The following is a 21,263-nucleotide window of genomic DNA, read 5'->3' on the forward strand; positions in this document are numbered from 1 at the left end:
TGTGTATGTGAACCCACTTTGTATTAGAAGTCAGTAATTATGGAAAGATAATCATCTATTATGTCTAGTTTACAGCAAGGAGGGAACTTTTTAAATTCATGTGTGGTTGACACATATGGTACATTCATTGCATAAGGCAACACTATTATAAGATACAAATGGTGTCAGTATTAATATTAAGGACAACATTCCACAGATTCATCTTTGGCTTCCCAGATTTTGGGTGGGTGTTAGCTGTCACTGTTGTGGTTCTCACATTCTACATTTCTTTTCATCAGCTATTGGAGCAATTGAATTTGTTAAATCTGTCTGATTGAGATACATAACTGAAGAAATTGAATATAAAAGAAAAACACTATTCTATAAGTCTTAAAAAGCATTAAGCTGATTCACAACACCAAAAACTGATTTCAAAAGAACCACAAGGCCCAACAAATCTCAGTATATTTGTTCATCTGTAAACAGTAAGTTCTTGGAAATAAAAATATAGAAAGCCACATCCTCTTCTCTGTAGGCTAACAGTCTGGTGACCATCTCAGTACAGCTTACTGTTCATCATCTCACTTCAGACAAAAGATTGGGGAGATGGCTTTGTTGTTTTGGCAAAAAAGATTTTGCAACGTGCTCAGTTATTAGTGGAAGGCAAATGCAATATTTTAAATTACCCCATCTCTAATTTTAATTCCAGACTTTGATTATTCCACATTTACCTTTGTGAGACAGGGAAGAAAGTGTTTCCTGCCCACTTTCTTCTGGTGTCTCCTCTCCAACAGGCTTTCCCTTGGAGGGCGTGAAAACATTTACTTTCCAATTCAGGTCGTTTTTGTTTGTTTTTTTTGAAACAGCAAATTCCTTTTTGACCAAAAGATTAACCTTGTCAGCTGATGATTAGTGAGAGGGAGAAAGTTGTGCTGATATGAACCCCTAATGGTGGCCAAAGTGGGCTTTCAGGGAAGAAACAAGAATGGCTGTGGTTGGACTGTTTCACTCATTGTGTAGTTGGGAGCCCCAGCGAGGAGATATGGCGGTTACCCATGATGGGCAGCTTGTACTTGATGGCATTGTCACCTCCATTAGCTTTCTCTGCAGCCTTTGTTGCAGGGAATGAAAGCTTCCTTGCAGGGGGCTGCTAACCCAAGAAGCAAATTCAGGAGGGAGCCACAGTGGAAGCACTTTTACATTTATAAGATTAGAGACTATGTTTGCACCATTATTTCCATTTGCCATTCAGTTCCAAATTTGGTACAGCTTGTTCACAGATGTGTTGAAATTTTCTTTCCTGCAGCATGTTGAGTAATTGTAGATGAGTTTTTATTTTACTGAGTTCTTGTCACGTAGTTTTTTGACAGCGGGCTATGGTGTAAGTACCTGGTTATCAGTTTTCCCAGTGTTCTCAGTAAAAATTCAGAGCTGTTCTAAGACTTTTTCTTTCTTTCTTTCTTTCTTTTTTTTTTAATCCTTACCTGAGGATATGTTTCTTTTGTTAGAGAGAGAAAGACACACACATTGTTCTGAGAAACATGGATCCATTGCCTCCCTCACATACCCTGACCAGGAATCAGACCCACAACCTTTTGGTATACTGGACGATGCTCCAATAAACTGAGCCATCCAGGCAGGGCACGTCAGGACTTTATAACCGTACCAGTGGTCTTTCCTGAGGAGATAAATGGTGACCTAAAACCTGGAATCCTGCTTGAGCTGTCCAATTAAGCTCAACTCTGAATTGGCTGTTGTCTCAATTATTGAGATTTAAAGAAGGTCGTCTTGACAAATGCCCCTAAATGTATGTGCAGATTGGGGTGGATGTGCTTTTTTTCCCAATGAATGGATTCATAGCTTCCTTCAATTCTAATAAAAAGCTACTATTCTAAGGGATATTATTTTCTCTAGGTTCACTAAGTCCTGTTTCTGTGTTAAACATGTTAGATCACAGACTCTATTAGTTATATTATATTACCCATAGAAATGCCCTCATTGAATTATGATTTGCTGTTTTATTATGTGCATTTTTTGGTGGGTTACTATTTTTTAAATGCTGGCTAAAGACATTGTACATTATGTTACTGCATGTCCCTTTATAAGAAAGCCATGTTCTCTTAGTGCCAAGTAAAAAGCTTGTCCATCTAGGCAAGCTTGCATGGATACTTTTATCGTATAAAAAGTACCATATTCTTTCATGACATCCTTATAGGTTTGGCTGCCCAGGCCCTTAAAGAAACTGTTCAGTGCTCAGAAGTAACAACCTAGAGTACTGAAATATTATTTTAATCTCTTTTTCTAAATCAGTGTTTCTCATATTCATTCAGGTTGCAGACCATCTAGAAGCCACTTTCTTCCTTGTGAACACTGAAATTTTGGTAGAGTTAATAATATCATATAAAGTAATTTTTCTAACTGAGAAGGACTGGCGCTCTTAATATATAATCACAACCAGCCCAGGCACACTTAAGAAAATATGTTGCCTGCTTCTGCAGTATTCTGAGTTCTTCCACTAATATATCTATTTGCTACTAATTCATTCATTCATGCATTTGAGTGACTGCTGACACTTGCTAATAGTCAAATAAAAGATAGAAGTTATTGGAAGTTACAAAAAATTATGTTTAATAGAGCTTAAATTTTTTTCCTGTAAATTGGAATCTGCCGTCATTCGATTTGAGTGATAGCATACTTCATGGAAACTCAGGGAATATTTGCATTCCAGAGGAACCTGGTTTGAAAATCCTGGACCAAATGGGTCTTGGCTTTCTTTATTTTATTTTTTTTTTAATGTTTTTATTATTTTTTTAAATGTTTTTATTGATTTCAGTGAGGAAGGAAGAGGGAGAGATAGATAGAAACATAGGTGATGAGAGAGAGTCATTGATTAGCTGCCACCTGGGCATATGGCCTGAGTGGGAATCGAACCATGACTTCCTGGTTTCATAGGCTGATGCTCAACCACTGAACTGCCGCAGCTGGGTCTTAGTTTTCTTTTGATAAATTAACTATGCTGTTTCTATGTTTATTTAATATTTCAAATAGCCATGGGCTTTTTAAAAACAGGCAGGAAAAATGTATGCATTTATTTTGTTTAAGATATCACCCAGAAAAAAGATTTGTGGAAGATCCCATATATTTAAAGATCTGGAAAGCAAGACAGATATATTCTTATAAATCACAAAATCCTTCAAAATTTTCCACGCCTCTATTTTGTTAATCTCATAATGGTTACATCTGAGACAATTAGTTGGAAGATTTCCTTAACACTTATTACGTTAGCTTATGCTACATATCAAGATATTCGAAAAATTAGTGGCCTTAAAGACCAAACTGTTATAGTTGTGAAAGCCCCTCCAGAAACAAGACTTGAAGTGCCTGACCCAATAGAGGTAAGGAGACGTCTTTGTTCATCTGCAGAGATCTTTCTGGAATGCCTGAAGTTAAAGAATCATTGATTCATGGTTAAAGTTCATATCCTCCTGAAAACTAGAAAGTTCTTTCCCCATCTATTTTACTTAAAGCTAACTTTAAAAACATTTCAACGGTTCAATATATATTGAGTGTCCAAAATATCTAATTTTAACAAAGCAGAGCACTCAGCTCAAGGTGGTATACGATGTCCTGTCCCTCTTGTACTTTCTTTTTTTTCATAATTTGTTGGTTCCAATCAATTTAAGATTTTGGAGAATTTTATGTTGATTGCTCTAAATATAGTTCCCACTATAATACAAAAAGAGATAGAAATGCTATAAAGTATCTCTCTGACTTACCTTAGCACATTTAAGAATTTATCATTTGTATCCTGTTTACTTTAAAGAGATGAAATGGGTCTTTGGTTTATTTTATAGGCTAGAATATTGTAAGAAAGTAGGGTGCGTATTTTTGTGATTGGTTTCAGATATAGTTTAATAATAGGCCCAGACTATAACTCCCAAGGTAAAGAAATGTAGTAAAAAGAATATGCATAGAAAGTAAAAAGAGAATGAAATTTGCAAGCTCTCATCTAGGGTAGAGTTCTCACCTTAAGTGATAATAATAGCTCTATGACCTAGATGAAGAGGAATTTTAAATATTAGTGTGCTGCATTTTCTTATTAAACTCAGTTCCAGTGGTTATTAAAGTTCAATATTAAAAAAGCCCTGCCGTAAAGGAATAATAACATGGAAATATTGTATTTGAAACACTAAAAGCACCCTTTAATAGTTTGTGTGTTGCTTTTTAAAAATATATATATTTAGAGAGCATAATTCACCTTCTCCGGAGCAGGGGTCAGCAAATTTTTTCTTTAAAGGGCCAGACAGTAAATATTTTTGGCTTTGTGAGCCATACAGTCTCTGTTGGGACTGCTCACTGCCCAACTCTGTGTGTGAGGAAAAAAACACCACCTGGCCAGAGGCCATGCATCAGTAATGGGAATAGGCGTGACGCTGTGCCAGGAACACGCTTCACAAAATCAGTGGGACTGGATTGGGCCTTGGGCTATAGTTTGCTGACCTGTCCTCTGGGGATGGCAATCACTGGTTAAAAGTAGAGTAGCTATGACAAAGCAAAATGAACTAAGAAAACTACCCTTATCTTACATGTTTAGATGAAAATAACTATTGCTTTCATTTCCAAAAGAACTTTCATTTTGAACCTTTCTCACTCTTTTCTGTTCATAGAGCCTGCAAATACACTTGGCAAGTACTCAAGGGCCCATTGAGGTTTACTTGTGTCCAGAAGAGACTGAAACACACAGTCCAATGAAAACAAACAACCAAGACCACAATGGGAATATCTCCAAACCCACTTCCAAAGGTAAAAACTCTTGTTTTTGTCATTTGAAAACTATGTTAAATATGAAGGTGACTATATCACTGAGCCATGCCAACCAGGCGGGAGGAATTCTGTATCAGAACCACAAGTCTAGGCAAGACACAAAACCTTCTGTTGTTATTATTGTTATGAAGGGAACTTTCTTTTAAAGGCACTCACACTAGTTTGCAGAATAAAATAATGACCTTGGGCTAATGATTCCTCCACCCACGAATGGAGTCCCTCAGGATTTGGCTATTGGCAGAAACCATTTCCTTACAGTGTTTGGAAACCCACCCGAAGTGGGGAGTGAAGCTGAGTGAATCATCAGCTATCCTTGGCCACACACCTTTCCATGATGCTACAAAGATCCTTAGAAAGAGAAGTGTTTGGAGAGAAAAGCCTTCTATCAAAGAAGTTTTGTCTTAATTTCCTCTCTCCTCCCCCCCACCCCCCACCCCCCAACCCCAATGTGATGGGGAGAAGATATGGTAGGAAATCCCCAACCAAATAAATCTAACTTCTTCCTGCACTGTCCCTGAAGCAAAGGAAGCTCTTTGCGTTTTTCTTTTTTTTCTGTTTCAGATAGGGGGGATGTGTTTCGTTTTTCCCCTACCTCCCAATATAGCAGCAGGAATAGCAGTGATTTAAGTGAACAGGTCTGATTTAATACTGAGCAAAAAAAACATAGTAGATGTCTGAACCCTATACAGTTGATCCTTGAACAATGATAGGGTTAGGGGCACTGACCCCCTCACGTAGTTGAAAATCCACCTATAACTTTTGACGCCCCCAAATCTTAAATTGTTCCTCAGGATGCGGAGGATTGGATGTGGGACCTCCGTGGACTCCCAGCTGGGGATTGAAGGCAGTACAAGTCTTTAAAAATCTGAGTATGAGTGGACCCATGTTGTTCAAGGCTCAAATATACACTGTATTTTCCTTCATATAGGTATCTATGGAAAATCTTAATAAATTAGGCTTGATATGATATTTACCACAATAACTAATAAAATAAAACAATTATAACAATATACTGTGATAAACGTTATGTGGATGTGGTCTCTCAAACTACCGTGTACTGTATACTGTATTCAACCTTCTTGTGATGATGTGAAATGATACAGTGCCCACATGAGGAGATGAAGGGAGGAGAATGTCAGGCATTGGGAGGTAGCGTCAGGCACATGGCGGCACCACAACTGCCATCTGGTAATCGACATGGTTCCTAGGTGGCTCACAGGCAGGGAGTGTCTAAGGTGAGGAGATGCTGGCCAAAGGGATGATTCATATCCCAGGCAGGATGGAGCAGGACAGCACCCTACTCAGAACTGTGGCAATTTAAAACTTAGGAGTTGTTCATTTTTGAAATTTTCAGGCCGCAGTTGTCTATGGGTAATTCTGCAGCCGGGGAAAGCAAAACCACAGATAAGGTAGAACTGCTTACTATATGGCACGTCAAATAGTAAAACAGAAGACCATTTCCCCCCATAATTATTCAAAGTAAATATCTTCCTTTTTGTAGTTTTAGAGGTAACCTTGATAAGTTGGTTGCTCGCCCTGGCCAGGCGGTTCAGTTGGTGAGAGCATGGTTTCAATATGCCGAAATTTCTGGTTGAATTCTCAATCAGAGCACATACAAGAATCAAACAGTGAATGCATAAATAAGTAGAACAACAAATCTCTCTCTTTCTCTCTCTAAAATCACTAAATAAAATAAGCTGGTTGTTCAAAAAAGACTAAGTTAAAATCAGCGAGTTTCTACTAGGGAGCCAACTTTATAGTGTTTACCTTATGTTTTGTTTTTCCTTAAATAATGACCAGTTGATATCAGAGAAAAGTGTGTTTTTTTTTTTAACTTTTTAACCTCTAATCTTCGGAGCTAATTAAAGCCTTGTTTGCCAACAGTAGGTACTTTAAAAGATGAGTGAGGGACTAGAGACTGCCCACAGGTGATCTGTATCATAATGCTGCCTGATTGTCATTAGCAGGGGGTGAAAGCTTTCAGAACAGCAACTTCATATCCTAACTCACTTTTGTGTTTCCACCCATTTTTCTCCTTTCAGACTTGGCTTCAACCAACTCAGGACATAGTGATTGCTCAGTTTCTATGGCAAACCTTTCTCCCCTGGCCTCCCCAGCCAACCTCTTACAGCAGACTGAGGACCAAATTCCTTCCAACCTCGAAGGACCGTTTGTGAACTTACTGCCTCCCCTGCTCCAAGAGGACTATCTCCTAAGCCTCGGGGAGGAAGAGGGCATCAGCGATCTCTTTGATGCTTACGATTTGGAAAAGCTCCCGCTGGTGGAAGACTTCATGTGTAGTTGATTATGCTTTGTGAACTCCTTACAAACCGATATTTTTTTATTATGGAACCAGAACATCTGTCATGCAGTGTTGTCCCTTCCTACCTTCTTCCTCCGAGATAGTATCATGAAGTAAACGACAAACTTCAGAACAAAGCTGACATTTTAACGAATTTTTTATATATCTATATAGAAATCGTCTAAACGCACAGTTGCAGGCTCCCTTGGGAAAACCCTGCTTTGCCCCAGGCTCCAAAACCTCCTGGATGAGTCAGCAAGTGAGAAAATGTGCAATCAGGTGTCTCTCGCCCATACTTTCCCTCCTCCCTCCCTCCCGGATTGGCTTGCTGTGCCTGACGGATGGGCTGTAGGATGGGGTCTGGCCACCTGGGCCCCTGGAATACAGCAATCTTCCTTAATAGCATTTCAAGCCGTGCCTTCTCTGCAGAATGCATGTCTTTGGGGTCTGCTAATATGGAATGGAACTGCAGGAACTGTAAACTTGAAGTCATGCAGAAGTATGAAACGGATATCTTCAGCTCTTCTTAGGAATATTTAAATTACTGTCATAATTCAATGTAAGCTATGGGCCATGGGTCCAACGTGGAGGTCAAGAGAACCTCCACAGCCTTTCGGATGAAGAACCTGTTTTCGAATACTTGTTGCAGATACAGAAGAATAGTTGAGATCTGCCACTGTAAGCTGTTGTGGATTTTCCTGTCTCCATTAACCACTCCCACTCTCCTGCCCCCAACATGTTTGTGAGTTTAAAGTTGATTTGTAGCAATTGCCTACTGAGGAGTTCTTTGTGGATTGTTTTAGACTTTTTATTTTTTATTTTTTATTTTTAGCTGCCATTTAAGCATTCCTGTGGCACCCATCACCATTACAATTTGTAACTGTTTACTTTGAAGCGGTTTTTGCGAATTCAAATTGTTTAAGCAGAGATAGAGAACCTCTCTGATCAGAGCATCGAAACGAGTGTGACCTAAGGTCTAACAGCCTCTGCGGAAGCACTAGCCCCTTTGAAAGGAGAACCAGGTCAGATGACATAGCAGCCCCAAGGAGCAGCAGGTGTGGGTCCCTCTGTCCTTGGGCTCCCCGTGGCCCCGTGACCGGGGAAAGGGCTCTCTTACCACTGCACTCAGGGAGGCCACTTCTCAGGATGCGGTCAGATGGAGAGGCCCCAGGGACAAAGACATCCCTTTGTGTGAGTGGCATTCTGCCGGCGGCATTGACTCGGGTCGGTGAGACCAGGGAGCTCCCACTGTGCGGGGGGGTTGCAATACCCCTGGCCACAACCCGTCCCCCTTCCTCGATGAAGGAGTAAGTTGGACCAAGGGAAGTGTGGGCATAGAAAATAAAGCGATAGAATGCCGGGGTGTTTGCCCACTCGACTCTTCAGGAATGGTGTCCCGGGTTGGAAGCTTTGTGTCAGCTGCAAATCCTACCAGTTATGTCCAAGAGCGGCTTTCCCATTGGCCAGGGGAGGTGGCCATTTCCCACCGGGAATGTGACTTAGTACCTCATATCCATTCCTTGGATGCTAAAGACTGTGGGGATGAGGGAGTCTTATTTTAAAAACAAACAAAAAACAACCTCAACAGGAACAGAGAAACTGAAATGCCGTGTGTCTGGCCCACTGGTAGGCACATAGTAGGCACTCTATTCACGTGTGTAATCGAACTGAAAATATTCCTTAGGAAAAACACAAAACGGTTAACCACCAACACCCCAGCGTTTATTCTAGGTAGATTTCCACAATATGCAAAGTGGTGGTGGGGGTCAAAACCATGACACCAGCACTTTAAACGATTTGTGTAGGTATGCGTGGACGTGTGTTTGGGAAGAAAAACAAAAGGTGCAGATTACCCTCCTTTTTCTTCAGCCTCCATCCCCAGCCTCCTCCCCTCACACACTGGACTTGGTACAAATATGTGGTCCGAGATGAAGCTTTGGGGTGGGGGAGGGGAGGGGAGCTTTGTGTCAAGTGCCTACTGGAAATGCACTGTGGGGTGTTTTCCTGTATAGGAAACCATTTATGCCAAGCTTTTCCCCGTTTCCCATATTTATCTCATCTGGTTAGCTGCCTCTGCTTCCAGCTTTGTGTAATTCTCTGCCAGCTGCACAAAGCGCATTTTTTTCCCAAAGTCTAACGACTGAGCTCACCTGGCTAGGTTGTTGTGTGTTTTGTTGAATTTCTCCTTAAACCTTTCGTAATGTAATGCCGTATTTATTGTTTTAGAATGAAAGGAATACTAATAAGTCTTAAAAGTTCCTTCGTGCATAAGATTTCTCCAGTTAATGGGCTTAACTGGGGTACATTAATGAAATGTCCATACTTCGTTCTGTTTGCATTCGTCTTTTTTTTTTTTTTTTTTTAAGCATAGTATCCGGCACACAAAGTGGGTTAATTCTCCAGTATTTGTGTTACTTTAAGTCAGAGTATGCCGGTTTCCTGGTACCATTGAGTTGCTGCTATTAAAGCTCACACATGAAATGGCTAAAAGTTACAAGTGTGCGAATTATGACTGCGTGAGCCTTAGAAAATAAACTGTATAAAGGGCAACACATGAGCTGTCAAACAGTGTTAAGGTGTGTGTTTATATGTACAGACTTGTGCATAGCAATTGTTTTATTTAAGTTGATATGTAGTCTACTCACATTTTCATTATCTAGCAATTTTGTACAAAGATAGCAATTAATTTGTAAACACTGCCAGAATGTTTTCTAGCTGGTTTGTAATTTTTTAAGAGTGTTCTATTTTGTTGTTGTTTTTTGTTGTGGTTCTTGTTTTCATTTTTGTTTCAAGTGTAGATCTGTAAATAGAATTGCAGTATTTAAAGCTTTAGCTTTCAGGAAAAAAGAAGTAAGAACTCGGCGTGTGCATGGCAACTCGTGTGTGTGAGAGGTCTGAGGGAAGATGCCTTGTAGAGTCAGTCAGGTCGCAATGGTCAGAGTGTGGGAATTTCTCTTCCTGTGGGGTACGTGATTTTGTCAAAGGGAAATATTTCTCCCAAAATTGGGAGAAGGCAAACTACTAATCAATTTAGCTTTGTGTTGTATGCTAGTTTAAAAAAAAGGAAATGTGTAATATAATGTAAAAAAAAAAAAAGAAAAAAAAAAAAAAGCTTTTATGATGGATTTTGTAAATAGATTTGTTACAGGGTAACCTGTTCTCTAGCTGTGATCTTACCACTTCAAATGGGTGTAATTTGAATAAATTTTGTATGGTAACGGATCAATAAAATGATTTTTTTTTTTTTTTTTAAGAGTTGAGATTTGTGGCTGGCTTTTCTTACAATGGTCTGAAGCTTCTATATTAATCTCATTCTTAAAGACATGCTTTAAGAAGTTAAGGGGAAAGTTTGCACAAAAGCTTAAGATACTATATACCTTATCCTTAAAAAATTTTTTTTTTTATTTTTTAGAGGAAGGGAGAGGGAGAAATAGAAACTTCAATGATGAGAGAGAATTATTGATCAGCTGCCTCCTGCACGTTCCACACTAGGGATCGAGCCTATAACTCAAGCATGTGTCATGACTGGGAATTGAACCATGACCTCCTGGTTTAAGAGTCAACACTCAACCACTGAGCCACAGCCGCTGGGCTATTTGGGACCTCAGGAACACTGAACAAATATCTTCTTGTGGTGTACTCCCCACTTTGGGAAGCACAAGAACCTGCTAAGTCTCTGACCACCTGCAGAGACCACTCTCAGGTATTAAAGGATTTTTACACTGAGAATGTGACAAGTCAAGTTCTAAGGTATATGAAACCAATACATTTTCTTTCTCAATTTTGATAATGACCTCCCTCGTTCAAGATTCTGTATTTCTTACAATGCCATATTAATGCTTTTTTGACTGCTATGTCAGACCTTGAACTCTAAGCTCACCTAAAAGCTTCAAAATGTGTACCAAAAGAATCCCCACTCAGGCCTAGTCTATTCACCTCAGAAGTAACCGCTATTTTCATATTTTTTCACATCCCATTGTTTCCTAGGCATATATAAACGTGTGTGTGCTTGTGTAGTTTTTTAAATATATTTTTATTGATCTCAGAGGAAGGATGAGGAAGAGAGATATAGAGACATTAATGATGAGGGGAAATCATTGATTGGCTGCCTCCTGCATGCCCCACACTGAGGATTGTGCCCGCAACTCGGGCATCGTGCCGCGCCAGCACAGCCAAGGGTTCAGTGAGCCTGAGGGGGGGCTGGTGAAGGATGAAGAAAAGACAGACAAAGAGAATAAGCTGGGTCTAGGTGGATCTTATGTGCCTTTCTGAGGCCACAGAACAGATTCAGGCTGCAAAGCTAATGCTTTATTTTACAGTCAGAGGTAAACAAGGTAATTTACAGTATTCTTATAAGTTTCACTTGTTTTGGCAGCACTTGCTGCACCTCCCACAGCCCATTAACTTCCCAGGAAAGACCTAGGGAGCAGTCACAAGAACAAGTTTAATTATGCTTAGAGGGCTGTGCCCTCCAAGCTGGGACTTGTTTGCAGCTTTGCCAGCAGATCAGTCCCAGGCTTAACCCTATAACTGCTCCCCCTACAGGGCATGTGCCCTGACCAAGAATTGAACTGTGACCTGGTTAATAGGTCACTCAACCACTCAACTATGCTGGTGGAGCTGTGCATGTGTATTTTATTTATTTTTTTAAATTTATTTTATTGATTTTTTACAGAGAAGAAGGGAGAGGGTTAGAGAATTAGAAACATCTATGAAAGAGAAACATTGATCAACTGCCTCCTGCATGCCCTCTACTGAGGAGGTTCCCTCAACCAAAAGGTACATGTTCTTGACTGGAATCGAACCTGGGACCCTTCAGTCTGCAGGCTGATGTTCTGGCAAAGCGGTTAGGGCATGTGAATGTGTATTAACAAATCATACCAAGTATATACTGGTCTTTAGGGGGTTTTTTGGGGGTTTGTTTGTTTGTTTGTTTTACTAGCTACATCTTGGACATCTTCCCATATTTGTACATCTAGATCATGTTCGTTCTCTTCAAAGGCTGTATAACATTTTAGTAATTTAAAAATTTAATAATTTATTAACCTAGTAATTTCCTATTTGGGCGATTTTTAAAAAAAAAAAATATTTTGTAGGACGTGCTTTTATTGATTTGTAGAGGGAGGAAAGGATAGAGAGAGAGAAACATCCACTCAAGACAAACATTGATCAATTGCCTCCTACACGCATGACAGCTGGGGACTAATCTGCAACCTAGTGGGTCCATGCCCTGACTGGGAATCGAATCCATGACTTTTTTTTTTTTTTAATGTTTTTATTTTTTTATAATTCTTTATTGTTCAAAGTATTACATTTGTCTCCCTTTTCCCCCCATTCCCACCCCAGGCCTTGAGCACCCCAGTGTCTGTGTCCCAAATCCACGATCTTTAGGTCTATAGGATGATGCTCACCCAATTGAGCCACACTGGCCAAGGGCTTGAGCAATTTTGTTTTGCTATAAAATAACAACATTGAGTGCCAGGTACTATTTATATTATGCCAGGTAAAAACATATATATATCAAAATGAACCATTAATGACATTTAATGCATTCACAATATTGTATAAGATCCCCACTATTTTAGGACATTTTCATCCCCAAAGAAAACCCCATACCCTTTGAGATATCACTCCCCATCTTCTATTCCCAGCCCTTGACAACCACTAATCTGATTTCTGTTTCTATGGATTTGCCTGTTCTGGACATTCATTATAAAGAATCAGATAAGATGTGAACTTTTGTGTCTGTTTTACTTAGCATAATGTCCTCAAGGTTCATCCATGTTACAGCATGTGTCTGTGCTGTATTTCTTCTTATACCTGAATAATATTCCATTGTATGGTACTACTACATTTTTATCCATTTATCAGTGGATGGACAGTTGGGTTGTTTCCACCTTTTGGCTATTGAAATGCCAGGTACTATTGTAAGTGCTTTGTTGAGTGCATACATCACTAGCTACATGTTATTGCCTCTCCCAGAATGTAAGCCCAGTGAGGAGAGGTCCTTTGTATTGTTCACTACTGTGTCCCCAGTTCTTAGAATACATATTTCTAATACCTAATACATTTTTGAATGAATTATTCCTATTTTGTAGATGAAGAGTGAGATTTAAGAATTTTTTTTTAAAGCCCAAAGGCAACAGTGATATAATAAGCTCAAAGCTTTTTCACCTTTACTGTCACCTTCCTCATTTTGTACCTTGTACTGAAATTTTTATTACTATTGTTTTGCATTTTTGCTTTCATCCTTAGTTTTGCCTAGGAGTCCTATTTTCCCAGAATTTGGGAACCTGAATTCTGTCGTCCAACATAACTACTGTCTACCCAGGGATCTGTACCTTTGGTCAGCAGTTGTCCATAGTTAAGCCAGTGGCAAAATCTGAACAAAATAATACAAAGATGTATTCCTTCTTCCAGGTAAGACAACTGAAGGCAGTGGATGGTGAGAGCTAGTAAATAAAACAAGATTTGCCCATATACAAAAGCAGTTGAAAAATGCAGGCAAGATAAATGTGAGTCATGTTAGGGCTGCATCCTTTAAAAAGGTGAATGTATGACTAAGCTGTGTAAATATTTTATAATTCAGAACCTTACTTGAGTATAGTTTCAGAAATGGGCTCATTCTATTCTGGGAACAATTCTATTCTGGGAATAATATTATTGAGACAGAAAAGAAAACCATTATAGGTAAGTTAATTGTATTCACTCATACAGTGTCCCTTATGGGAAACATGTTCACCTCATTCGCTGCTGGTGGGAATGTGGACTGGTACAGCCACCATAGCAATCAGTCTGGTGATTCCTCAAAAAATTAAGAATAAAGTTACCATATGGCTCAGCAATCTCTCTCCTGGGCATCTACCTGAAAAACCCAAAAACATGAATTTGCAAGGACATATGCAACCCTATGTTTATTGCAGCATATTCACGGTGGCCAATACACAGAGACAACCAAGGTGTCCTGCGATAGAGGACTGGATAAAGAAGATGTGGTACATATACATAATCAAATACAACTCAACCATAAAAAAGGATGAAATACTGCCATTTGCAGCAACATGGATGGACCTTGAGAATAGTATGCTGAATGAAATAAGTCAGCTAGAAAAAGCTAAAAACCATATGGTTTCACTCATCCTATATAATAAAAGCCTAATATACAAATCGACCAACGATGGAACAACCGGTCACTATGATGGGGCAGATGCTCAATGCAGGAGCTGCGCCCAGCCCACAGGCCCCAGGCCAGCCAAGGTGGGAGTAAGCAGGGGTCCCCCGATTGCCCTGCCAGTTGTCCCAGAGATCAGCCCTGCTGGCTGGCCAGGCCTAGGTGCCTTACCTGTGCTTGATTTTTGTGCACTGGGCCTCTAATGTGAGATATAAAACTGAACTCATGGACACAAACAGCAGTGTGGTGCTTGTCAGAGGAAGGGGGTGAAGGGTGGAAAGGACCTAATATATGGTGACATAATAAGATTTGACTTTGTATGGTGGGCCCACAATGCAATATACAGATCTTATATCATATAAATCCATGCCTGAAACTTATGTTATCCAGTTTAATGTTACCATAATAAATCTAACAAAGAAAGAAAACATAGTACATTGTAAGCACACCATAAATGCTTCCTTTAACTCCTTAAAAAAAGAGAGAGAGAGCTCTTCCCCAAAGCAGCCAGAGGTGACCTCTGAAAATGGTTTGCTATTCACTTGACCCAGAAAACCACACATAATCATGCAAATCAAGAGGTTCAAATCTTCGTGTTCACTTTAAGAGCACTCGTGAAATTCAGGCCATCAAGGGTATGCATATTTGAAAAGTCACCAAGCATCTGAAGGATGTCACTTTAAAGAAGCAGTGCGTGCCATTTCGTCATTACAATGGCTGAGTCAGTAGTTTGCCCAGGCCAAACAGTGGGACTGGACACAGGATCGTGGCCCAAAAAACGTGCTGAATTTTTGCTGCACGTGCTTAAAAATGCAGAGAGCAATGCTGAGCTTAAGGGTTTAGAGGTAGACTTTCTGGTCATTGAGTACATCCAGGTGAACAAAGCTCCCAAGATGCAACGCAGAACTTACAGAGCTCCTGGGCAGGTTACCCCATAGGAGCGCTCCCTGCCACACTGAGAGGATCCTTCCTGAGGAAGAGCAGGTGGTTCCTAACCAGAAGAGGAAGCTGCCCAGAAGAAAACGATATCCCAGAAGAAACTGAAGAAACAAAAACTTATGGCCTCAGAGTAACTTCATCATGAAATAAAAACTAATAAAAGTAAAAGGAGAGAGAGAGAGAAAGAGAGAAACATGTCCATTTATTTATTCAGTTACTCTTTGAACAAGCATGAGGTGATTACGATATACTAGGGACTGTTGTAAGTGCTGCAGTCTAAATAGAGTCATAGTTCCTGTCAGCAAGAGGAAGCTTACAGTCTAGTGGGGAGAAACACGTTTAGCTAGGAGAAGTAAATACTGAGGGCCGGATATTGAATAAGCGACTTTTCTTTCTGAAGCCATGTGTGGAAGACGTGGAAGGACAGATGGTTAGAGGCAGACGAGGAAGTGAAGGAAGGATGAAGCCTCTGCAAGGCAGGCAAGACTGGGGTGCAGATGGGGACCTGTGCAGCTGGATGCACACGCGCTTGCAGGAGCCTGTGGAGTAGGCACAATTCCAACGTAAATCAATAATGCATGTTCTAGGAGCCAGGGAGCTGGGGGCCTCACTCTAGGTGTAGCCTACCATTCTGATCATGCATTGGGGTGTTAATGAGAATGCCTGCACTGGCTACTTCGAATTAATAAGCCAGGAATCAATCAGAAGTTAAAAGAAGTGACATGCATAGCAGGAAGTTGAATGCAAAAGCAAACTTTTCATTGTGCCCTGAAATCTGGGACCTGAAGACTAAAAGACAAACAGAACAATTCATTAAAGTATTCTGAAATGTTTATAAGACCAGAAATTACTATCATGCTTTTCCTGTGTGTGAAGAGTATAATGAAAAAGTGGCAGAGTTCCTTGTGCAGGAGTGTCAGGAAGTGCTGGGAAACAGGAGGGACAAAGTCCTGTGTCTTGAGAGATGTGCCTCAAAAACAGCATGGAATGCCAGGGGTGCTTCTGTTGGGATGTTTTAGAACTTGGGTGTATACCCTAGAACACAATAGATCATGAGTTCCTAGGAAAAGGGAGGATGTATGTATCTTTTCTTACCTACATCAACTTCAGTAGCTAAGTACACTCAAGTCAGGAACGCAGAAATATAGGATTCAAACCCCGGAATTAAAATTCTAGTAGACAAACCAAAACATTAATCAAGGCCTAGTTTTTCAACTCAGCCTAAGCCATTTCCTGGTACTGATCACAGGATCACTAAATTTGAGTTGGAAGGCAACCTCATATTCAACAAGAAGCTGGTTTCATCAGGTGACAATTCAGTTATCACCCGCCCCCCCCTCTAAGAAAATAGTCTCCAGAACCCTAGCCCAACACTCTTCCTGCTGTATCCATAAGGTCTCTTAGTTTTCCTGCGCAGATATGCACACCAAAAACCTACCTCTTCTCAGTCTTGGCCCTAGAACCATAGACTGGCTATCATGGAAATTCATCATTTTGAATTAGCATATCTTCCGAAAGATCCCCATCATATTGTCCCCTAGCACTGTTCATACCACATGTCATAGGTGCATGCTCTCATCCACAACAAATTGGGAGAGATTGAAGCTGTTGGAAATGTAAATCTGGAGAACTTCTCAGTGATTCTTTTGTTCCCAGTCTTTGCTAAAAATAGATGTGCTCTATTTAAATAGAGGAAGAATCAAATTGGCAGCAGCTTCTAAATAGGATGTTCCATTTCCCCCTATAAAAAACTCAGACTTCTCTTCCTGTACAGACCACTCTTCAGCCTCAGAAGCCTTTTAAGACGCTGTGTATCTCATCCTTGACTAGTCCTCAGCATTGTACAGGGCTTTACAGTTGACAAAGTATTTTCATGTCCCTTGTTTCTTCATCTAAAGCCATTTGTAACTGATGCAACAGCTGCAGAAGTAACTAATCAATCTAAAAAATGACAGAACAGCATGTGGGCAGTGATGTAAACAGAGGAAGAAAAGCAGTTAGCGTTAAACCATACTCTGGAGACCCAAGAAACAATTCCACAGAAGTGACCTGAAATAATATAATCAGTAAATAAAAATTAAATCATGTCAACAAAAAAGAGCTTGTTTAAATGAGTTAGGCATAAGAATAGAGGTCTGTATACTTAGAAATGGAAGGAGACAGGAGACCCAAGATACTCCAAAAGAGCCACAAGCTAAATTTTGTCATTGATGAGTCCAAAGAAGAGGTGTTCCTTTAGCCAAAGAGAAGTGCCATCACCATTGACTTAGGGTTTGGGTATCAAGGGAATGAAGTGGGTGCTACAGACAAGAACAGGAAAAAGACTGTAATGAAGGAAATGAGAAAGTAGAAACTATAGAAATAATTCACTTACCTGGTCCCAGGAAGGAGTTAAACCAGCAAATGGAGCAGCCAAAGTTAGTTGCAAGTGCAGAAGAAAGATTGGCTCGGACCTCTGCTCAGTCAATAGGGCAGATTAGATAGCCAGGAGACCACCTCTTACAAAACATCTAGACTGTTTTTGGGGAAAATAATCTTATTCTGTTGCTAACATTTTAGAAAATCCAAAAGGCCAGAAGTGTAAAAAAGAAAACTGAGCTGAAAACCAAAACTGAAGAGCATGCACATGAGAAAAGATAGGATACCTAAGAACAGCTCCTGATTTCATTTCCAGTGTTGTGGCTGCAACTGAGAAAAAGAGGAAGATTGAAGTTCCAGATGAAGTCAGAGCAATGGGAAGAAGGCTCTAGTGCTCCAGGTGGTCGCCATCTCCCTGGCTCTCTGAAGAGCAGTCCTCTCTGAACAAGGCATCCTTGGGATTGGCCCATAGACTGGGTCTGCTCACAACCCGCGATCATAAGATGCATAAGGAAACAAACCAGCATTAATAGGAAAAGCAGCAAACATCAAATTTAAACCTCAAAGGATTCAAATAACGGAATTATCAGATACAGTATATAACAAATATGTATGAAAATTCTTTAAAAAAAAATAAAAGTGGTATCACCAAAAAAAAAAAAAAGAGCAACCATGGATGATCAAAACCTGCCACATAGATTTAAAAAAATGAAATTTTGAAAATTAAAAACATATTTGCTAAAGAAAAAATAATGACAGAAAAATCAGCAGCATAGATACATCTAAAAAAAAAATCACAATAAACTGGAAAATAAATCTGACAAAATTGCCCAAAATTCAACACAGAGAGAAAAAGCAATAGAAAATATAAAGAAAAATTAAGAGAAAAGGAGTAGGAATTGGAAATGTTTTATACAAAGGGCCAGATAGTAAATATTTTAGGTGCTGTAGGCCTTAAAGTGTCTGTCAAACTCCCTCAACTTGCCTCTGTAGCACAAAAGTAGCCATAAACACCATAAATAGCATATAAATAAATGAGCATGGCTATATTCCAATAAAACTTAAATATGAATTTTAAAATTTGTTATTCATGTAACTTTTACTGGCCACAAAATAATATTCCTCTTTTGATTTTTTTCCAACCATTTAAAAAATGCAAAAATTGCTTTTAGTTCAGAGTTGTACAAGAAGAGGTGGTGAGTGGTTTTAGATCCAACGTGTCAGGACTGTGGAAGTTGTACTCCTGTCCTCACAACAAGAAAAACCCTGACCAATGTGGAAATCAATAACCCTCTTTAGATCCATCAGAGAACTGAGGGCCAGGACAAAACACTGCCCTGAAAACTGGAGAGAAAGGCAAATACAAGGAATCGGAGCTTGCCCAGAGCAGAAACAGCAAGTGGCAGCAGCACCACGTAGGAGACCTAAAGGGTAGTTGACTAACTGTTGGGGTCTGTACACATGGACTCGCTCCAGAGATAAAATCTCCTGGGGCCCCAGTCTCAGGAGAGGCCTTCACACTGTCACTAGTTTTTCCTCCAGGATTCCCACAAGGTGCTCAGGGTGAAGATCTGAGATTTCCCTCATGATTTGGGCAGGAAGGTGGGAGAAATAACTATTTTGAAATATACCCAGAGCATTCTGTTCTCTTTAACAAATGTCTGCCCTCAAGGAAAGCTATTTTACCAGAGCCTAATCAACAGAGGATTTTGTCCTGTGGGGAAAAGGAAATACCCAATTCCAGAACTTTCTAGCCTCCCTGTCCTGCCTACGGGGCAAAACAAAACAAAACCGGAAAGCTTGTGAAGTTCACAGCCCAGCAACACTAAAGGGCTGAGTCCTAATCATAGGATTATAGCATGCTTTACTTCTCCCATATCTTACCACCACATCAATAGGCTGTGCATAATAATAGGGACTACAGTGGAAACCCTGCAAGCCTCAGACTTTCTTTAAAAGGAGGTTGGTAGAAAAATCCAAAGACAACTTTTTTTAAAAATGTGTTTTATTGATTTTTTTTTTTTTTTTTTTTTTTTTTTTTTTTTTTTTGAGAGAGAGAGGAAGAGAGGGAGAGAGAAAAAGATCGATGTGAGAGAGAAACAGGGATCAAACCTGAAACATGGATGTCATACCCGCCACCTTCTGGAGTACGGGACAACACTAAACCAACTGAGGTACACCAGTCAGCGCCACACCGTAAGAAATGTTAGCCAAGGATACCACAGCTACACTGCTAGGAGTTAGAACACACAGATAACTCCTAGCCAGATAAACTTAAAACTTAACACTAAATGACTGTCTACCTTATTTCTTTTTTACCTTATGCATAATGTCTGGTTTCTTCTAAAAAAAAAAAATTGCAAGCATGATAAAATACAAAAGCAAAGTTTGAAGGGACAAAGCAAGCATCAGAACCAAATTTAGGGGTTTGAGAATGATGAGACTGGGAATCTCAGCTGTGATTAGCTGCTAAGGGCTCTTATGGATAAAGGGGACTTCATGCAAGAACAGATGTAAGCAGAAAGATGAAACTCTCAGAAAGGATTGAAAGGAAATGCTAGAAATTAAAAACAGAAATGAAGGATGCCTGTAATGGATACACCAGTAGATTTGACATGGATGAGGGAAGAATCAGTGAGCTTGAAGATATAGAAACTTCCCAAACTGAAAAATAAACAGAAAAGAGAATGAAAAAAAAAAGAAAGAAAGAAAGAAAGAAAGAAAGAAAGAAAGAAAGAAAGAAAGAAAGAAAAGGAACAGATATCCTAGAACAGAAGGGAAATTACAAAAGGTTTAACAGGAGCTTAATGTGAATACCAGAAGGAGAAGAAACAATGAAACCCCAAAAATAAATTTTTAAGTAATAATGGTTGAGAATTTTCCAAAAGTAATGGCAAACGGATCCAGGAAGTTCACAGGACACCAAAAAGGATAAATATAAAAATAGCTACACCTGGGGACCTGGCCAGTGTGGTTCAGTTGGTTGGTGTCTCATCCCAATACACTGAAAGGTTATGGAATCGATTCAGGACACATACTTAGGTTGTGGGTTCGATCCCATTTGTTGCTTATCTTGGAGGCAGCCAATCAATGTTCTATCTATCTATCTATCTATCTATCTCTTTCTTCCCTTCCCTATTTTCCCTTTCTCTAAAGTCAATAAGCATATCCTTGGGTGAGGATTTAAAAAAATAATAATAATAAATATATATATATATATATATATATATATATATATATATATATATATATATATTGGAGGGAGGAATTGGGATAATATATTTTGAAATACCTGTATTACATGTGAAGCAAAATAGTGTTATTTGAAAATGGACTTAGATTAATTGTAATGTATACTGTAAACTCTATGGTAACTACCAAAACTTTTTAATAAAGCAGAATTAGAAACAGAAACAGACTCAGAGATATAGAGATGGCTGCAAGAGGAAAGGGGTTGGGGAGAATGGCTGAAAAAGGTGAAGGGACTGAAAGGTACAGATGGGTAATTACCCATCTACAAAACAGTCATGGGGATGTAAAGTACAGCATAGGAAATATGGTCAATAATATTGTAATAACTACCGTGTTTCCCCGAAAATAAAACATCATCTGAAAATAAGACCGACTTAGAGGTTTCCTTCTGAATGAAATATAAGGCATCCCCCCAAAAATAAGGCCCCCCTAGGCTCT

At 39.6% G+C, this 21,263-nt stretch overlaps 1 protein-coding gene and 1 pseudogene across 4 annotated transcripts in view; both read left to right on the forward strand.

The window, feature by feature from the left end:
* Positions 1 to 10,352, forward strand: part of E2F3 (E2F transcription factor 3) — an 88,749-nt gene extending 78,397 nt beyond the window's left edge. For all 3 annotated transcript variants that reach the window (XM_084872779.1, XM_084872780.1, XM_084872781.1), the window contains exons 5-7: positions 3,260 to 3,374; positions 4,647 to 4,782; positions 6,846 to 10,352. In XM_084872779.1, coding sequence (XP_084728905.1) covers positions 3,260 to 3,374; positions 4,647 to 4,782; positions 6,846 to 7,108 — 514 coding nt within the window. In that variant the 3' untranslated portion in view covers positions 7,109 to 10,352. The remainder of the gene's footprint in view (positions 1 to 3,259; positions 3,375 to 4,646; positions 4,783 to 6,845) is intronic.
* Positions 1 to 15,381, forward strand: part of LOC311616860 (large ribosomal subunit protein uL22-like) — a 336,798-nt pseudogene extending 321,417 nt beyond the window's left edge. The window contains exon 2 of the transcript XR_014797034.1: positions 14,065 to 15,381. The product of XR_014797034.1 is annotated as a large ribosomal subunit protein uL22-like (transcript). The remainder of the gene's footprint in view (positions 1 to 14,064) is intronic.
* Positions 15,382 to 21,263: the final 5,882 nt, after the last annotated feature.

Source organism: Pipistrellus hanaki (genome assembly GCF_964339955.1).
Source record: "Pipistrellus hanaki genome assembly, chromosome: 2".
Classification (NCBI taxonomy): domain Eukaryota; kingdom Metazoa; phylum Chordata; class Mammalia; order Chiroptera; family Vespertilionidae; genus Pipistrellus; species Pipistrellus hanaki.